We start from the raw sequence: 15,170 nt of genomic DNA on the forward strand, positions 1-15,170 counted from the left end.
AACTCAAAAAATTATTTTTCACTTTCAAGCATGCCCATTGCAAGCACAAACGTGACATGGCCGTGTCTTGACGTAACACGAAAGAAGTTAAAAATAAGTTTTATTTTACCAACTCAGCAGAGTCTAGCTCAGCTTTTCCGAGCGCATAGAAACGCATTTCTGATAAAAGCTATTTTTTGGGCCAAAAAGTCTAATAACCATTCAAGCAGCCTAGTGAACTCCCCACTTGATGGCATGGACGTTCAGCAAGTCACGTTAGCCTCATGTGACTTCCATTTACTGCCTGAGGTGAATTTTTGCCTCGAAAAAGGCCTCCTACACCAAATTACGGCAGTAGATCATTTGTAAAAAAAAGCATTTTGAGATTAATTAACACTTTAATGGCAAAATTGCCAGTGACTTGTACATATCTTAATTTAGTAACTGCATGACACGTGACGACCAAACTAAACGAGAGGCAACGGATACAAAAGCGACTAATTAGATGTTTTGACACTTTAGCCTTTCCTTCAAGCTAATCCGCTTCATTCAACTATTTTCAGCTTTTGGGCAAAATACTACTGACTTGACACCATTAACGCATTACTGTTGGTCATTTTTAATTTAGCAAACGTCAACTATTGAATTAACTGATAATTGCTTTTCCACTCACTGATCCAATATACCTTAGAAACTGATTTCCCAACACTTATCTTCTGATTTAATTGAAAAAAAAATTGGGGCCGACTGCCCACCACCTACTGATTAAATCCAGTTTTGGATTGTCAAACATCACAGTCAAAACGGCAATCGATTTTCTATGGTTAATTACACCAACCCTCCTTCATCGTGCCTTTGTTGAAGCCGATGTGGGGTATAACAAGTGGCCGAGGCGCCATTTCATCCCGTCAAATTTCTACATCCCCTATTGGTTCAAGTAGCGAATGGACCAACCAATCAGATGGCCTCTGTGGGCTAAATTTAGCAGTTCAGTGATGGATGGCTCTGCGGCTGTTAGTAAGTCCTGCTGACCTGGTCCTTTACCAAATGGCAGGCAGCGCGAACTAGATACTGTTTCAGTGCACTACGTGAGGTGCACGCATAAATTTCTAGCTTTCTGAATATTAGGGTAAGGACCAGGATACAACAATCGTATAGTCATTAAACATACGCGTACCGTCCCGTGCCATCGGTAGCTTATATTTGAGACATGAAAGTTTTGCTCAATCTAACCAAAGGTAGAGAGGTGGGATTCTCGGTCTTAGTTTTGTGAGTAATAGACAGGGAGGGTGAGATGTGGATTTATATTGTTTTAGTTTTGTGGGGCGGGTAATGAGTTGCAACATTAGCGGCAGCAGCAACAGAAGGAACAAGATAGGAGAGTGCGGGCCAAACTTATCCCCTTTACTCATTCCTCTCTCGCCTCTACTAATGAGCTTACTCCTCGGCGGCAGAAATCGCCGGCAGCAGCGTCGTGGATTTTCACAGCGACAGCGCGTTCGATAACTCGCGTGCGCACGTGCATCCTGCGTGCATGGGTTGGTGCATTTGCCTGCTGGTTGCATGCACGCACCCATGCACTGAATGCGTCCCTGCAGATATGTGGACATATGGGCCAGTGGGCGTAGCCACACGCGCTTTGGCCAATAGCGTGCGGTGACTCATAGTTCAGCTAGATGCTGCTGTTACAGGATTTTCCGTCCCTCGCTTACTTGCCTATCCGCCCGCCTGCGCGCCCTCTCCCTGCGCCCACCCGCTTGCCTGCCTCTCTCACTCCTCTTCGTCAAGTCATCAGAGATGCCGAAGCATTTGCATAACTGCTGCTGCTGCTAAAGCATGCTAATTTGGCTTGCATAGGCACGAGGATTAACAGAGGGGAAAATTTAAATAGCGCTATTGCCCGCCCACAACTCTAAATGTAGCATTAAATCTCACCAAGTAAAAACACTGAATCGCATACGCCGACTGCCACCGTCGCAGCCAAGCGGTGAAAAAGCCGAAGTATCGATTTTAGGGCATCGCATTTCGCGCAGCAATAGCGGCCACTCCTGTCATCACATGATAAAGAATTATTTTAAACCTAAAAAAAGATCCTTGCAATTATTAGCCATTTTTGATTGTCACAGTAGTCTAGACGTAGGGAACAGATGTTCACGCTTGTGGGGCCTTGTCACCAGCATGGAGTAACTGCTTGGTCTGCACTCGACAAATGCTTTTTTCCCCTTTAAAAGTAAACGCTTCAGCACTGCCGTCTGAAAGTAAGGAGGCAAATCTAAGGCCCCACAAATTTGCACCTCTGGTAAAATTTAAGCACACAAGGCGAACATGCTATTCCTCCACCTGTACTTCCTTGTACTATTAACGAGAATCACTTTCTTTGTTATTTCCCATTCTAGTCCGGTGGAGAATCCAATCATTTGATGTTAAGACCTCGGAACATGCCCACCCTCCCCTGTGCCTCCCAGTCTTCATTCCTTCTTGTGGCAAATTTTCCAATCAACTAGCCAAAGCAATGGAATGTTTCCTCAGTTTCCATGCCTGCAGGTTGGTGTGTCGTGAAGCGATACACGGCTAGTAGTGTGTTACGTTTGCTTGTTCAATACATTGTGCGCTTAAAGCGTGAGAGGGTGAGATGACGATATGACCTCCATTCCAGCACGGCAGCGGCTGACCAAAAGGACTTGGCAAAATGACCTCATGGGGGGATTCAATATCTATTTTCATTTGAGGGCGCAAGAATGATAGAAATTGGCTTGGGTATGGCATTCGCATGGTCACTGGTCTCCAGCATATGCGTGGTTGTGCTTTCTTTCTTTCCCATAGGATAAAGAGAGTGCGAGAGGGTAGGCATTACTCGCATGCATTTGTCTCCTAGCGATAGTGTTGCCACGGTAACCAAAGTGGCGTTCTACACCGCACAACACTCGCCATTCCATATTTGTCCCATGATGTGGCGTTTTTTGTCCTGATGGCACAATTAGTTGGGGAGTAAGGGATAGTGGCAATAGTCGTAATAGGGGTGTTCCGCCTCCTTGCATCACTCCTTCTCCGACTCCACCCAAAGGACTTTGAGTGGGGTGGGGGAAGATGGCACGCAAGTCCGTACGTGCATGTCCACACGCCCTTTTAACAACGACCAACTGCATTAGCCGTATCAAAAACAGACCAGTCGATGGGGGTCTAGTTGTAGTGCTATTGCCATCGCGTATAGAGTCAAACGGAGTATAGTCCATTTAACCAATCATGTAGGGAGCCGTTGGATTTGGTCTTGGGCAAACCAATCGAAAACGGTATTGGCGGATGAATCCCCTCGTCTTGATAACCGATTTTGTACCGCTTTTCGTTGGAGATACCTGTAAGCTAACATTTGAATACCGACTCAGCAAATAATAACGATACTAATTTTGGTCGCCATTAAGTTTGGATTCTTGTTACCCAAAGGCTCTTGATGTCACAAAAACTTTGAAAAGGTCTGAGAAGCCCTTCGAATTCGGTCATTTTTGTGTCGGCTGAAAGCAATGTGACCACGACGGTGGGAATTTGGGCAGTTCCTCTGGGGAAATCAATCTGAATACGCTATAGCCGCCTAGTCAAGCTACACGCAGCTCATAAACTTAATTTGGGTTGGAGAAGAGGTGAAAAGGCTCTGGAACACAAATAACTTCGGAGCAGCACGTTTATACATTTACAGGGCGAGCTTCAACGCAAACAGGAAGCCATTAATATCTGTGTGGTCTTGCAAACAGGCTCTTTATAACTTAAGCCTTTTAAAGCCACGATGGATGTGAAACGGAAACTATCGCCTGCCGGTTGGTTCAGTTTTGCGGACTCGTTGGATAAGCGCCAATCCAAGAACAGGAGAAACTCAAGCCCAGGAAACCCTGGAATTGCTGCACCGTCTGTCGGGGTAATCCACCCAGAGTTCTGGGTGAATTTAAGAATTTGGCATTGGCGGTTAAACCTTCGTATTAAAAAGGTGGATTCAGTTATTTTGAGCTTTCAAAGCCCATGAACCGATTAAAATTATCTATGAAACATGGAGATGGTAAATATTCAGAGCTTGATTTAGATCTATTCGATGAGCCCATGGCAATTATGTCATGAAGATGGTTCACTTAGCAAGAAATATCCTGGGGCCGTCAAAACTCACCATTATGACTTCAAAGGCCACTCCAAAATTCCCACCTGTGTGACAGAAATGGGGGATGTACCAGGGATTACATGGAGCATGCTTCGAACAAGACCACACACGACCTCCTTCCCCACTTTAACCTAAATGAATAACTTCACAGCCGTGAAACACCGAAATCGAGACGCTTCCATTAACGGCTCAGTGGTAGCTCCATTAAGGAGACATCGACTTTTGTTTCTCCACTGACTCGATAAGGAACCTCCCTATGCAATCATCAAAGCGAAATTTTGTGTCGCAGCAAGGTGCACTGCGTTTATAGGGCAGACTAGTGCAACTTCTGTCCCTTCTTTTTTTTACCTTGGAGGCTATATCGTAGAGCGTTTCACAATTGCCAAGTCCCCAAACTCCTGAACACACCTCCGGGATATTGAGCATTGAACCCTCCTCGCAGTGATTCGGCAGTGGGCTTAGCGATGGCAAGCACGTTGGGGCACGGTAGGCTGAACGTATATCTGTTGTTCTGTTTAAGAAATAACTTTCTATAACCTCTGCAACCAACTCCACAAATCGCAGTATTGACAATAATGACAGCAGAACAGGCAAACGTTCTCCCAGAGCACATGTGCCTGGAGAATCCTCGGAACGTAGCAATTTCTAACGTAGAGATGGATTTCAAAGCTAGTGAACACCAAACTACCCACCTTGACTCATTAAACAAATCCTCAGCGACTGGGTAGCTTACCACCTCCATTAGCCCTGCAGTGGTAAGTGAACACAGGAGAAGGTGGATGGCGCCTATGCTCGTCGCTTCGGTAAGCTGCGTTTCCCCAGACGCATCCAAGCGCGATCCCGTAGACACACAAGCGACTCCGTAGAAATTATGAGCAATGAGGACTAAACTCCATGGGATGCCAAACAGCAGCCCCAACTACTCGATAGATGAGAAAACTGCTGAACAAGGAACTCAACACTAGGATTGGCTAAGGCAAACAATCGGGGTTAGATAGCAAGTGCCTCTCCCGATAACACCGTATTAGTGGATACGCAAGGGAATTAAGGAACTGACCTGATTAAAAACATCCTCCAAAGCCCCTCAGCCAAGACCTCTTTTCATAGTCTCTTCATGAGCTATGTGCACAAGAGACCGACTTACCTATCCAGGGAGCACACTGAGTGAAACTACTTACCGCCACTTAACTGCACAGCAGTTCACATTTGCTACGACTTCCAGTTCTTCCAGGTTGAAAAACAGACACCCAACTGTATCCCTACCGTTTGGGTAATGAAGTAACGTCCGAGAGCTCGGCACAATAGGGGCAGGTGCAGTACCTTGAAGCAAGAGTATAGCCTGAGAATAATCAAAATCTGGTTCCCTGACTTGATAAGAGATCCTCAACAGATCCATTCTCAAATGATGAAGGCAAGACACTGACTAAAGAAAACCGACCTGCGAACTGTCTGCATCTTAACAAGGATTCCGATTTACAGACAAATTTCTGAGTTACTGAACACCATGCATCCAAATCCCTGACAAGTACGCAGTAAGTGAGACAGCAGAAGGCACAGACGGGAACTGTTCTGCTGAGAACTGTTCCAACACAACCACTTCACGCTGCTCCATCCACCATGAAAGCGCAACGAGGACAGAGCCACCGAGGAAAGAAAGCACAACGGACACACGCGTACATTATTTTTGGGTCAACAGCTTATTATAGAATCAAATTCACCAAGAGAAAGAGGATCTAACGCAGTTTTCCTTGCTGCGGGACATTTTACAGTGAGATTGAGTTAAAGATAGGGAGAGAAAAATGCAGAAACATCAAAGGTTGTTGTGGTGGTGGCAGTGTGGAGGCGGCGGAGGCAGCAACGAAGAGGGGAAAGAAGAGACGGACGCTCTCCCCTTTCACCCTCAAGGTCACCACTACGATAACAATCACCAGAAGAGGTCTGTGAAGAGCGCGCATACACAGGCGGGGGTTAAGAAAGAACAAGAAAACGGAAAGTAGGATCATATTGCACTGAAAATTGGGCAGTGTGGGGTGTGGCAGCCATGTGAATGTATGTGCTTGTGTTTGTGTGCAACCGCGCAGTTTGTGCTCTTCATTGTGTACGTAGGTAATGTAAACGGTTTTCTTGTCAAAAATAACAACGGCGAGTGGGCAGGGTATGGGAGGAGGGAGGACCTGCATTCCTGTGTTTGCGAGGCGTTTTCTCTAAAGGACGCGCGGTTCCACAGGAAATGAGACAGAAAAAACATTTATCATTATCACACGCACACACCTACACACACACGTTGAGAGGAAAAGGGAAAAGGCACGGATTTCGGATCGCCAGTGCTTGAAGAGAAAAGAGTGCGGCTTTTTAAACCTTACGCGTACGATGGTGGGGTGGAACGATGGAACAGGGTTAACTGATCGGTCAGGTCGGTACCTAAGCACGTGTATTTTCGTCACCAGTGAAACCAAAAACCAACAAACCAACGAACGAACATCAGAGGCGATGAAAAATAAAATAAAATGAATAAATGTGAGAGAAGGACACAGAAGGGGAAAAAAAAGAGCAAAGCAGAACGACGAGGCGTGTACGCGTGGCAAAATTTACATTTTCATAGGGCGGCACACCCCCAAACACACGCAGAGAAATACGTCAAGAAAGTAGAGAGGACCAGAGGAGAGACGGGGCAAGAAAAAGCGGTGCGAGTGGAAAACAGCACCGAGGCGAGGTCATGTATACACAGAAAAAGGGTGGGGGGAGGTCAACGACATGCGAGAGGGAGGGAGGGGAAATGCAGGGCCGGCGGCGACAGGTGTGGTTAAATGGGGCGTCATCATCAATATCATCATCACATTCGCTTTACTCGAAGAGATAGAGCCGAAGACAGAGAATGTGTGTGTGTGCACATGTAGTTCGATGAGAGAGGCGAGCTAATAGCACCTGGGAGAATGAAATGTGATCGAAGCGAGTGACTGAATGAGAGAGAGTTAGCGATTGAAGAGAAGGAGGAGGAAATGAGCGCGCACACCACACGAACACACACACATGCACACACTAAGAAAGATTGAGACAGACGCCGGCGGCAGCAGCAGGAGGAGTGGTGATTGTAGTGGCAGTAGTAGTAGTAGCAGTTGTTAGCAGCGACGGTGGTAGAGTGAATAGTCTAGTTCCAAATTCGCAGAAAACTGTCCCAGGAGCCAGTGCAAACTGCCATCCCGTCCTCAGAAACGCCCAGACAACTCACACGGTTATCGTGGCCCGCGAGAACACCTGAAAGTTGGCACACACACACGTACGTGCGTAATAGTGGAGATGATAATTTTGCACGACCTCACCGCTAGGCCTATGTGGGCCACACAGGGATGCACCCGAAGGCATTTATAAAAGGTTAACTCGTCGATGGTAACTACTAGGGGCACATGACAAGCGAAGCCCCAATCCCGATACAGCGGGGGCAAAAGTGATGTAATGTAAGGATAATATTTATATTAATTCCTCACTTAATCACGCAGACTTTGGTTATCATATGTAGGTGGTATGGTATCCCCTTCAACTCACATCCAAGTCTCACCAACCCCTCTGCATCCTAAGGTTGTTCGGGAGGTCTTGGTGGTTAACACATAAATTGATTGTGCAATCACATGTCAGTAGTCAGACTCCTACAAAACAGACCAAGCACAATGTGGTTTCGTGCTTCCCGAAAACAAAGCCTATAAAATATACTGGCTAGCGAAACACAAGGCCAACATTGCGTTGGAGTTTAATGATAGAATTCAGGGATAAAAGCCAACATTTTACCTCCAAAAATTTCGTATCACGAAAAAAATGCTTTAAAATCAACGAATCCAATTAGAGAAGTGGGTCCGAAAGGGAGTGAAAAAAAATTTAACGCAATCAAGAGACAGGATTCAGTAAAACTAGAGTTAACGAAACTTTCAAAGGAGGAGGGGGAGAGAAGCGAAAAAAGGTCACACCGGCCTAACCCTTACTCAGTACTAAACAAGCTCTTACTATCTCAAGTGTTAGATATGCGGCAAGAATTTCATCTAATCGACGGATAAAGTCCAACGAGACCATAAACAAAGTGAATCCAATGTGAAAAAGGTATACTGACCAGCCCGATCTTGTTTGAGCGTGTCCCAGACATTGCAGTTGAAGTCGTCGTAGCCGCCGAGCAGGAGGCGCCCACTCTTGCTGAAGGCGACACTGGTGATGCCGCAGATGATGTTGTCGTGCGAAAACATACCCACTTCTTGGTCGGCGCGAATGTCGAAGAGGCGGCAGGTCGCGTCATCACTGCCCGTGCCGAAGGCAAAGCCGCTGGGGAAGAAGGTGATTGCATTGATATCTGACTCGTGACCGGGGAAGGTCTGCTTGCATTGACCGTCTCGTATGTCCCACAACTGCAATAAAAGAACCACTGACAATCAACAACCGATCGTCTGCTCTTGACACAGCCAGATAAGTCAAAGTTCCACTTCCGTCGGGAAGCTTGTTAGGCTAATTTGCATACTCTTAAAACTGTTCCTACTGCGTCCAACTACTTCCACATTGAGTTCAACCTATATTTGAATGTTCTGCTTTGGGAGAGATATGCTACCTGATTTGATAGTTCCTAAATAAAGAAAAACTTCACGTGAAATAAGGCACCACATTTGATTCGATACCAGATGCAGGAACAAAGCCGCCTCGCGTGGTCCGCAACTGCAGTAGGGCGAAAGAGCACTCGCTAAAAACAACTAGTTAATGGGGATCTTAGTTATCTTTACACCGCGTTTGATCAATGATTTAAGCATTAAAGTACAGAGTGAGCTTACAAGAAACATTCATTTCCTTTTCCAAGAAATAGAAAACGAAGAAAGCGCCATTTTGGCCACAAAGTTGATAAGACAAAACCTCCTAATTGCTACTGGCCCTACCAGCTTTCCTCAGGTTAATTACGACTGGCGTTTGAGCATGCTGCTTTTAGATCAACCGATTTTTGAGTTCGATAAAGTATACTTGACCTACTTAGCACGACGCATAAAGCCACAAGACAAAACCTCATATCTGCCATAACACCGGAGTTAAAAAAAAACGACTGGTTATAATATCTCGCAAGTCAAACAACAAGAAACCCGAAATCCACGTACAATGAAGACAACTGCCCCTACATCAAGCCACATGAATATTTGGCACGCTGAAAAAGAAACAGGGAAATTGCGAAGAATCTTCTTATTGGACCTAACAAAAACAGAATTAGCTGAGTATCACTTTTGACACGAAGCTAGAATTGGGGGAACGAATAATTTACTAGCCTCCACGAAAGTGGATTAGGTAGAACTTCAGCTAGATTGACTTAGTGAGAGCCGAAAGTTTCTCGTAAAAGGGAAAGATGCAGAGTGTAGGTTCTCGTAGTACCGCTTTTAGCGAAACTCAGGGGCTTAGCATTACCAATTAGGTGGACTCCTAACTTTCTTCAAGGTGCAAGTTCCTAGAAAATTGTCAGAATTCAGGATTTAACCTTGGGTTAAACCAATAGGTTTACACCAAAAATCACCCAACGTTTGCTACCTACAAGAATAGCCTTTGCCGTACCCAATCACCACCCTACTGAGTCAGATCACTTAAGTAATTCCAAACTTAGTGAGGCTGAAAAGGGGAAAGATCGCTAAGTCTCCTTGTCAAAACCAGCAAAAGCGCATAATAAGATAACCCCTTCGGCATGATCTGAAAATAAAACCGCTGATCTAACAGAGGCTGACACTTTAGCTAAGTTGGACAGAGGGCAGTATATAATAGCCCTGATGCGTCATCGAGAAAAGCTGAGCAGAGCTTGAGGAGCAAGTGTTTCTCTAGCAGCGACGGCAGCCGCTGCTGCTCGAGCGGCAAATATGGGCGAGAGTGCGTGCCCGCGCGAATGCAAAGCACAAACGCACGCACTTGGGAGGCAGGCGGGCACACGAAGAGGAGTCTGGCCAAGCGCCAGCTGGCCTGGACACAACCTAGATAGGACTCTTTCTCTCCGCCCCCTCCTCCTCTTTTCGCCTCTAAACACAGTGAGCGAGAAGGGGGCAGGGAATGCAGGGTAGCATTAGCAGCAGCAGTAGGGTGAAGTTTTTGCTTGTGCCAGCGATAGCACTCGATGCAACGCACACACACGCGTGGTGGACAAACGGCCTACTAGCCAATACGCAGCCAGCGGGAACGCACTCGCGCATCAACACGCGAACCTACCTTTCCCCCCGCGCGTCCACCTTGCCCAATCGATACGCGCACGCGCGCGCGCAAGCATACAATGCAGAGCGTAGCAGAAGCAGCAGCAAAGGCGCGTGTGCGCAAGTAATGCACGCGGCTTGGGAAATTGATGTCGTAATCGTCGTAACAGCAGCAGCAGTTGTTGTAGTCCTCCTCCTCGTTCAAGTCTCTTCTTTACAGGCCGAGACGATTGGGGCACATACGTACGCATTCGCCTGTGTGCGTGCGTGGTAGCGAGCGGGCTTTTAACCCCATACACATACACACACACCCCGCGACCACGAGGAAAACGCACTAGGACTATTTTTGGCTTGACCCCAAATGGGCAAGCGAGAAGGCAAATAAACACCCACAGACGCGAACACTGCGCGATTTAACTACCTCTCTAGCTTAGCTTCACTTTACTTTAGTTGATGGACTGTCGGTTGAAACCGCTGAGCTTCATGGAGGGGTAGGGTAAACAACTGCGCAGTAACATGTAGGGTAAAAGTTATAGAGAATTAGAAATGAGGAAAAACCGACCTTGGCGGAAGCGTCACAGGCGCCCGAAACGAAAGTGCGCATGTCTGGAGAGAGACTGAGGCTCATGACGTCGCCAGTGTGACCAGTGAAGCCGCACACTTGTTGGCCAGTTTCGATGTCCCATAGAGCGCTAGACAAAGAAATTGTTTAGCCACTGTAACCAAGAGCCTATCTCATCCCGTCCCGTTGGGTCATTAGAAAGTTAAAAGAAGTCTGAGAAATGCATGACCCAAATAGGGAAGTCATCGCATCACAAGTCTTGAGAGATCCTCTCCTGGAATCTACTTTATTTGATCAAAAATAGGTTCTAGAGGACTGTTCATCTCGATTTACTGTTTATTTTGCAATTCAATAACCATACGAGGATGTACTAATACACCTCTCCATAACTGGTGGTTTGTGAAGTAAGCAGGATTATTACACATGTGAATATCAAAGCGGTAAACTCAATTCAACGCAAATTAAGCACTGATGCCGCAACTCGAATCCTTTACACGCAGTCAATCAATGACGGAGTAAATAAAAGAAAATACAATGATAAAAACATCTGTTGTAGGCCACCATGATTCGGGACCGAGTAGAGTGAGTTGATGGGTATCCTTGGACAGCAATCAAATAGTTTGGCTACGGTCCAATCATTTGAAGGGAAACGGAACAAGCATAAACAATAACAGATTCACTGTAAATTAAGCAAGGACTAGACAAAGAAATGAGTCAGGCGCACCAGGTGACATCTCCGGAGCTGGTGACAATCTGGTTGTCGTCAAGGAAGCGGCAACAGGAGAGGTAACCTGTATGTCCAGGTAGTTCACGGCTAACCCGGACATTGCCTTCACGAGTCTTGAGGCAATAGATGGAGCAAATATTATCCAACCCACCGCAAGCCACGTAGCTCCCCGACGGCGCGTAAGCACATGTCATTACCCAGCTGCTCCTTAGAGGTATCGCGTGCACCTTTTAGAGAAAACCGTATACAAGTCAAGCATTCCCAATTGAGAATAGGATCTGTATTAACACAAAAGGGAGAAACGATAAACAAAGACACGATAGTGAATTACCTCACATTTTTGTTGTCAGAAGGAAGGTAGAGGGGGGACTCCTTCAAAGGCATGCAGAGAAAAATCACTCTCCTCGGTAAATTTGCATACTGCACAAAGTCGTACCATCATTAGACGAAACACATACAAGTGTGCACATGCAACCACGCGTTAAATATACACACTCATGTATATACAAGAGCTTTTGGCGAGACCGCAATTATACGTGGCTGGATAGCTGGCTGTAAACGGTTTTTACACAATTCGACCGTGGTAATCATTCACAAGGATGAACTGTCAGATCTAAGGAAACTGGAATGAAAATGATCTACTCGCAAAACGATCTGATGTTAACGAAAAATGCTAAATTCCCCGAGACGGAGACACAAAGCTACGACCACGAATGTTGGTTGTTTTCGGACCTACTTTGTTCGTGGTATAGCCATCCCAGACAATGAGCTTGCCGTCCTGCGAGGCAGAGACGAGGTTACGCGAATCCGTAGCCCAGTGCATCGCGTAGATTTTGGCTAGGTGGCCTCTGAGGGTGCGACGCGTGCGCATTTGGATGCGACCGACAGGGTCTACATTGGCCGCAGCCTGTGCCAACGTTGTATCCGCGGCAACCTTGCGTGCCTCCTACGATTGATAAAGGTGACGATGATGAAGGTCAGATCGTAGGCCATTAAGAAGACCTAATTATTCGCAAGACACGAAGCCCCTCCACTAGCTAAAAAATGCTGTTGAGGCAATGCTGATTCCCATTTTGGGTCACATGAGTTAATCAGTTAGATGACGAGTTGGGATTCCAGAATTAACAAAAAAAGGGAAGTAGATTAAGAGAAGGAACAAACCCTGATTTGATTCTTCAATTGCTCACTCTCCTGCCGAAGTTGGTCTAATTCACTCATTGTAATTTGGCGAATGAGGAGTTAAGGGCTGCAAAGAAATACATTGGGGAAACTAAAATGAAGGCAAAGTCGCTGGTGTGCAGATTTGTTTTTCAACGCATGCATAATTATAGGGCAATGACAAACAAACCAGTCACATCGCAATGTTGAATGTCTAGATTGCATTAAGTGATAAAGGTTGAGCCAGATAAGTATTAAGGGAAACAGGGCATATAAACAGGCAGATAAAAGCAGAAAAAGTTGCTTCGGACACAAGTCTGGTAAACCAGAAAAACAGCATCATCTAAGTATTTGATGAGATTGGATATCAAACTACCAGGTAATAAAACAAATGCAATAATAGAAACTACTTAACAGTGTCAAATAAGTGCCAATAACCTGGAATACTAAGGAAGCATAACAGCCGATGAAATCTGCGATTGTCTAGTAACAAGTTACCCGAAAGAGTAGCAGAATGAATTATCTTAAATTTGATGACTAATTTAGAGAATTCCAATAGAAGACTGAACTGACAAGGTAGCGGATTAGTTAGTGATGAACAGTATGCGCTACAAAAATTGGTACAGTGCAATAGAAATAATATTGACCCAACCATTATACCAGATGACGATAACAACTGTATTACCTAGACCAAAAATCACAATTTTTAGGAAAAAGGCAGATGAATAACCCAACTACAGTGACACTTCGAATACATCGCCCAAGAAGATAACAAATTCACCGGAATTAAAAAGGCAAATGATGTACAGTGAAAAATCTCTTCGACGGGATGAGCAACCCCATATACTGATAATAAACCCAAAGGCCAAACAAAACAGGCACTAAAGCCAAACAAGACGTATTGAGAAAAGAACCAAAAACCTCAAGGGAAATAAGAAAAGGTGGAAGACGTAGTAGGAACGACAAAATATGCCAAGATAATTACCTTAAACTAACGCGAAATATATCCAACACGATGGCAGAAAGAAGACTTTCGAATTAGCACCACTTCGGCCAGATTTTTGTTTGTTATAACAAACAAAAATCATAATGGCGATTCCATATTCAAATCGCATTTAAACTGCGAAAATTTTACCATAATTTTTGTTTATAAAGTAATTAAAATATACAATTCGTGCAGATCTAAGTGTTTTAAAATGAACCAAAGTGTACATACCTTTTCACAATAATTGAAACATACACAATTTTGCCAATTATATTCAGCCTAAAGGAATTCTTTTCTGTCTTTCAAAAAAAGTTGCGACAATTTTGTAGCAAAATAAACACAAAAAACAGCACCGATGGTTTAATTACTCATTTAGCAATTGAATTAGCAACGCGCCGGTTATGCTGTAATATTTTAGTTTGTTTAATTTTGAGATTTGATAAGAGGCTGTTTTGGGTCACCAATATTAAGATACTGATGGGTTGGATGGCCTTTAGTGCAAGCCACAACCATCAGTCCTTTCCATATTGCGGATATAGATATAATCTGCTTTAGCAGATTGGCTTTTCGCCCTCAGGAAAGTCTCAAAGTTTTATAAAACTAAATTACTTGGATGTTTTGCAGTGCTTCAAGACTCTTCTAAAAAGAATAGTACATATAATGCTTGGACAGAATACAAACATTCGGCACAGAGAGGGTATTTTGGCTACTAGTGTAGCGTCTTGAGACTTCTCTGAAGACCAAAGAGACACAATACTCGGGTAGAATATATATATATATTCAGCATAGAGAAGGTGTTCAGGCTACTGGCATGGCCCTAAGGCCGGCTCACCCAGCGAGGTACAGGAAGGCTAATTCAAAAATTCAAAAGTGGTGCCTCAACAATACTAAAGTATAAACCACCATTGCATTACAACTGGCATAGCCCGAAGGCCGGTTCACCCGGCTCAATGGAAAGGCCAAGTCAAAATTGTCTTCTCACCAATATTGAGAGATAAGCAACCATCGTACTACAGTAATACGATGGTGGTTTAACTCTCGGTATTGGTGAGGAGCCACTTTTGACTTGGTTATTGTGGCGCGCCGAGTGGGCTGGCCTATGGGCCATGCCAGTGGCACTTGTGCCTTCCGTATGCTAAATATATATATTGTGCCCAAGTATTATGGCTTCTGTAGCGTCCGGGGAATCCGTGAAGACGAAGGAAGACAAAATACTAGGGCAGAATATATATTCAGCGCAGAGAAGGTGTCTGGACTTTGGCATGGCCCAAAAGGCCAGCCCACCCAGCGAGGTACAAAGGGGCTAGTTCGAAACACAAAGGTGACGCCTCACCAATACCGAGGGACAAGCCACTATCGTATTACATTTGGCACAATTGTGCTGAAAATGTGCTAGTTCTATGGTACCTGATTCCTAACAATATTTCATTTAAATA

The 15,170-nt window shown here is 45.0% G+C and overlaps 1 protein-coding gene across 1 annotated transcript; it reads right to left on the reverse strand. All coding sequences in view use genetic code 11, as the record gives it.

Annotated features, from left to right (window-relative positions):
• Positions 1 to 7,268: 7,268 nt before the first annotated feature.
• On the reverse strand, positions 7,269 to 13,837 carry EGR_04008 (Guanine nucleotide-binding protein subunit beta; the record flags this gene model as incomplete). The annotated part of the gene is made up of 7 exons (XM_024493257.1): positions 7,269 to 7,375; positions 8,220 to 8,508; positions 10,865 to 10,994; positions 11,589 to 11,818; positions 12,328 to 12,537; positions 12,753 to 12,804; positions 13,746 to 13,837. The coding sequence occupies 7 exons, from the start codon at positions 13,835 to 13,837 to the stop codon at positions 7,269 to 7,271; spliced, it is 1,110 nt and encodes a 369-aa protein (XP_024352356.1).
• Between the last annotated feature and the right edge of the window lie 1,333 nt (positions 13,838 to 15,170).

Source organism: Echinococcus granulosus (assembly GCF_000524195.1).
Source record: "Echinococcus granulosus chromosome Unknown EG_S00023, whole genome shotgun sequence".
Classification (NCBI taxonomy): Eukaryota; Metazoa; Platyhelminthes; class Cestoda; order Cyclophyllidea; family Taeniidae; genus Echinococcus; species Echinococcus granulosus.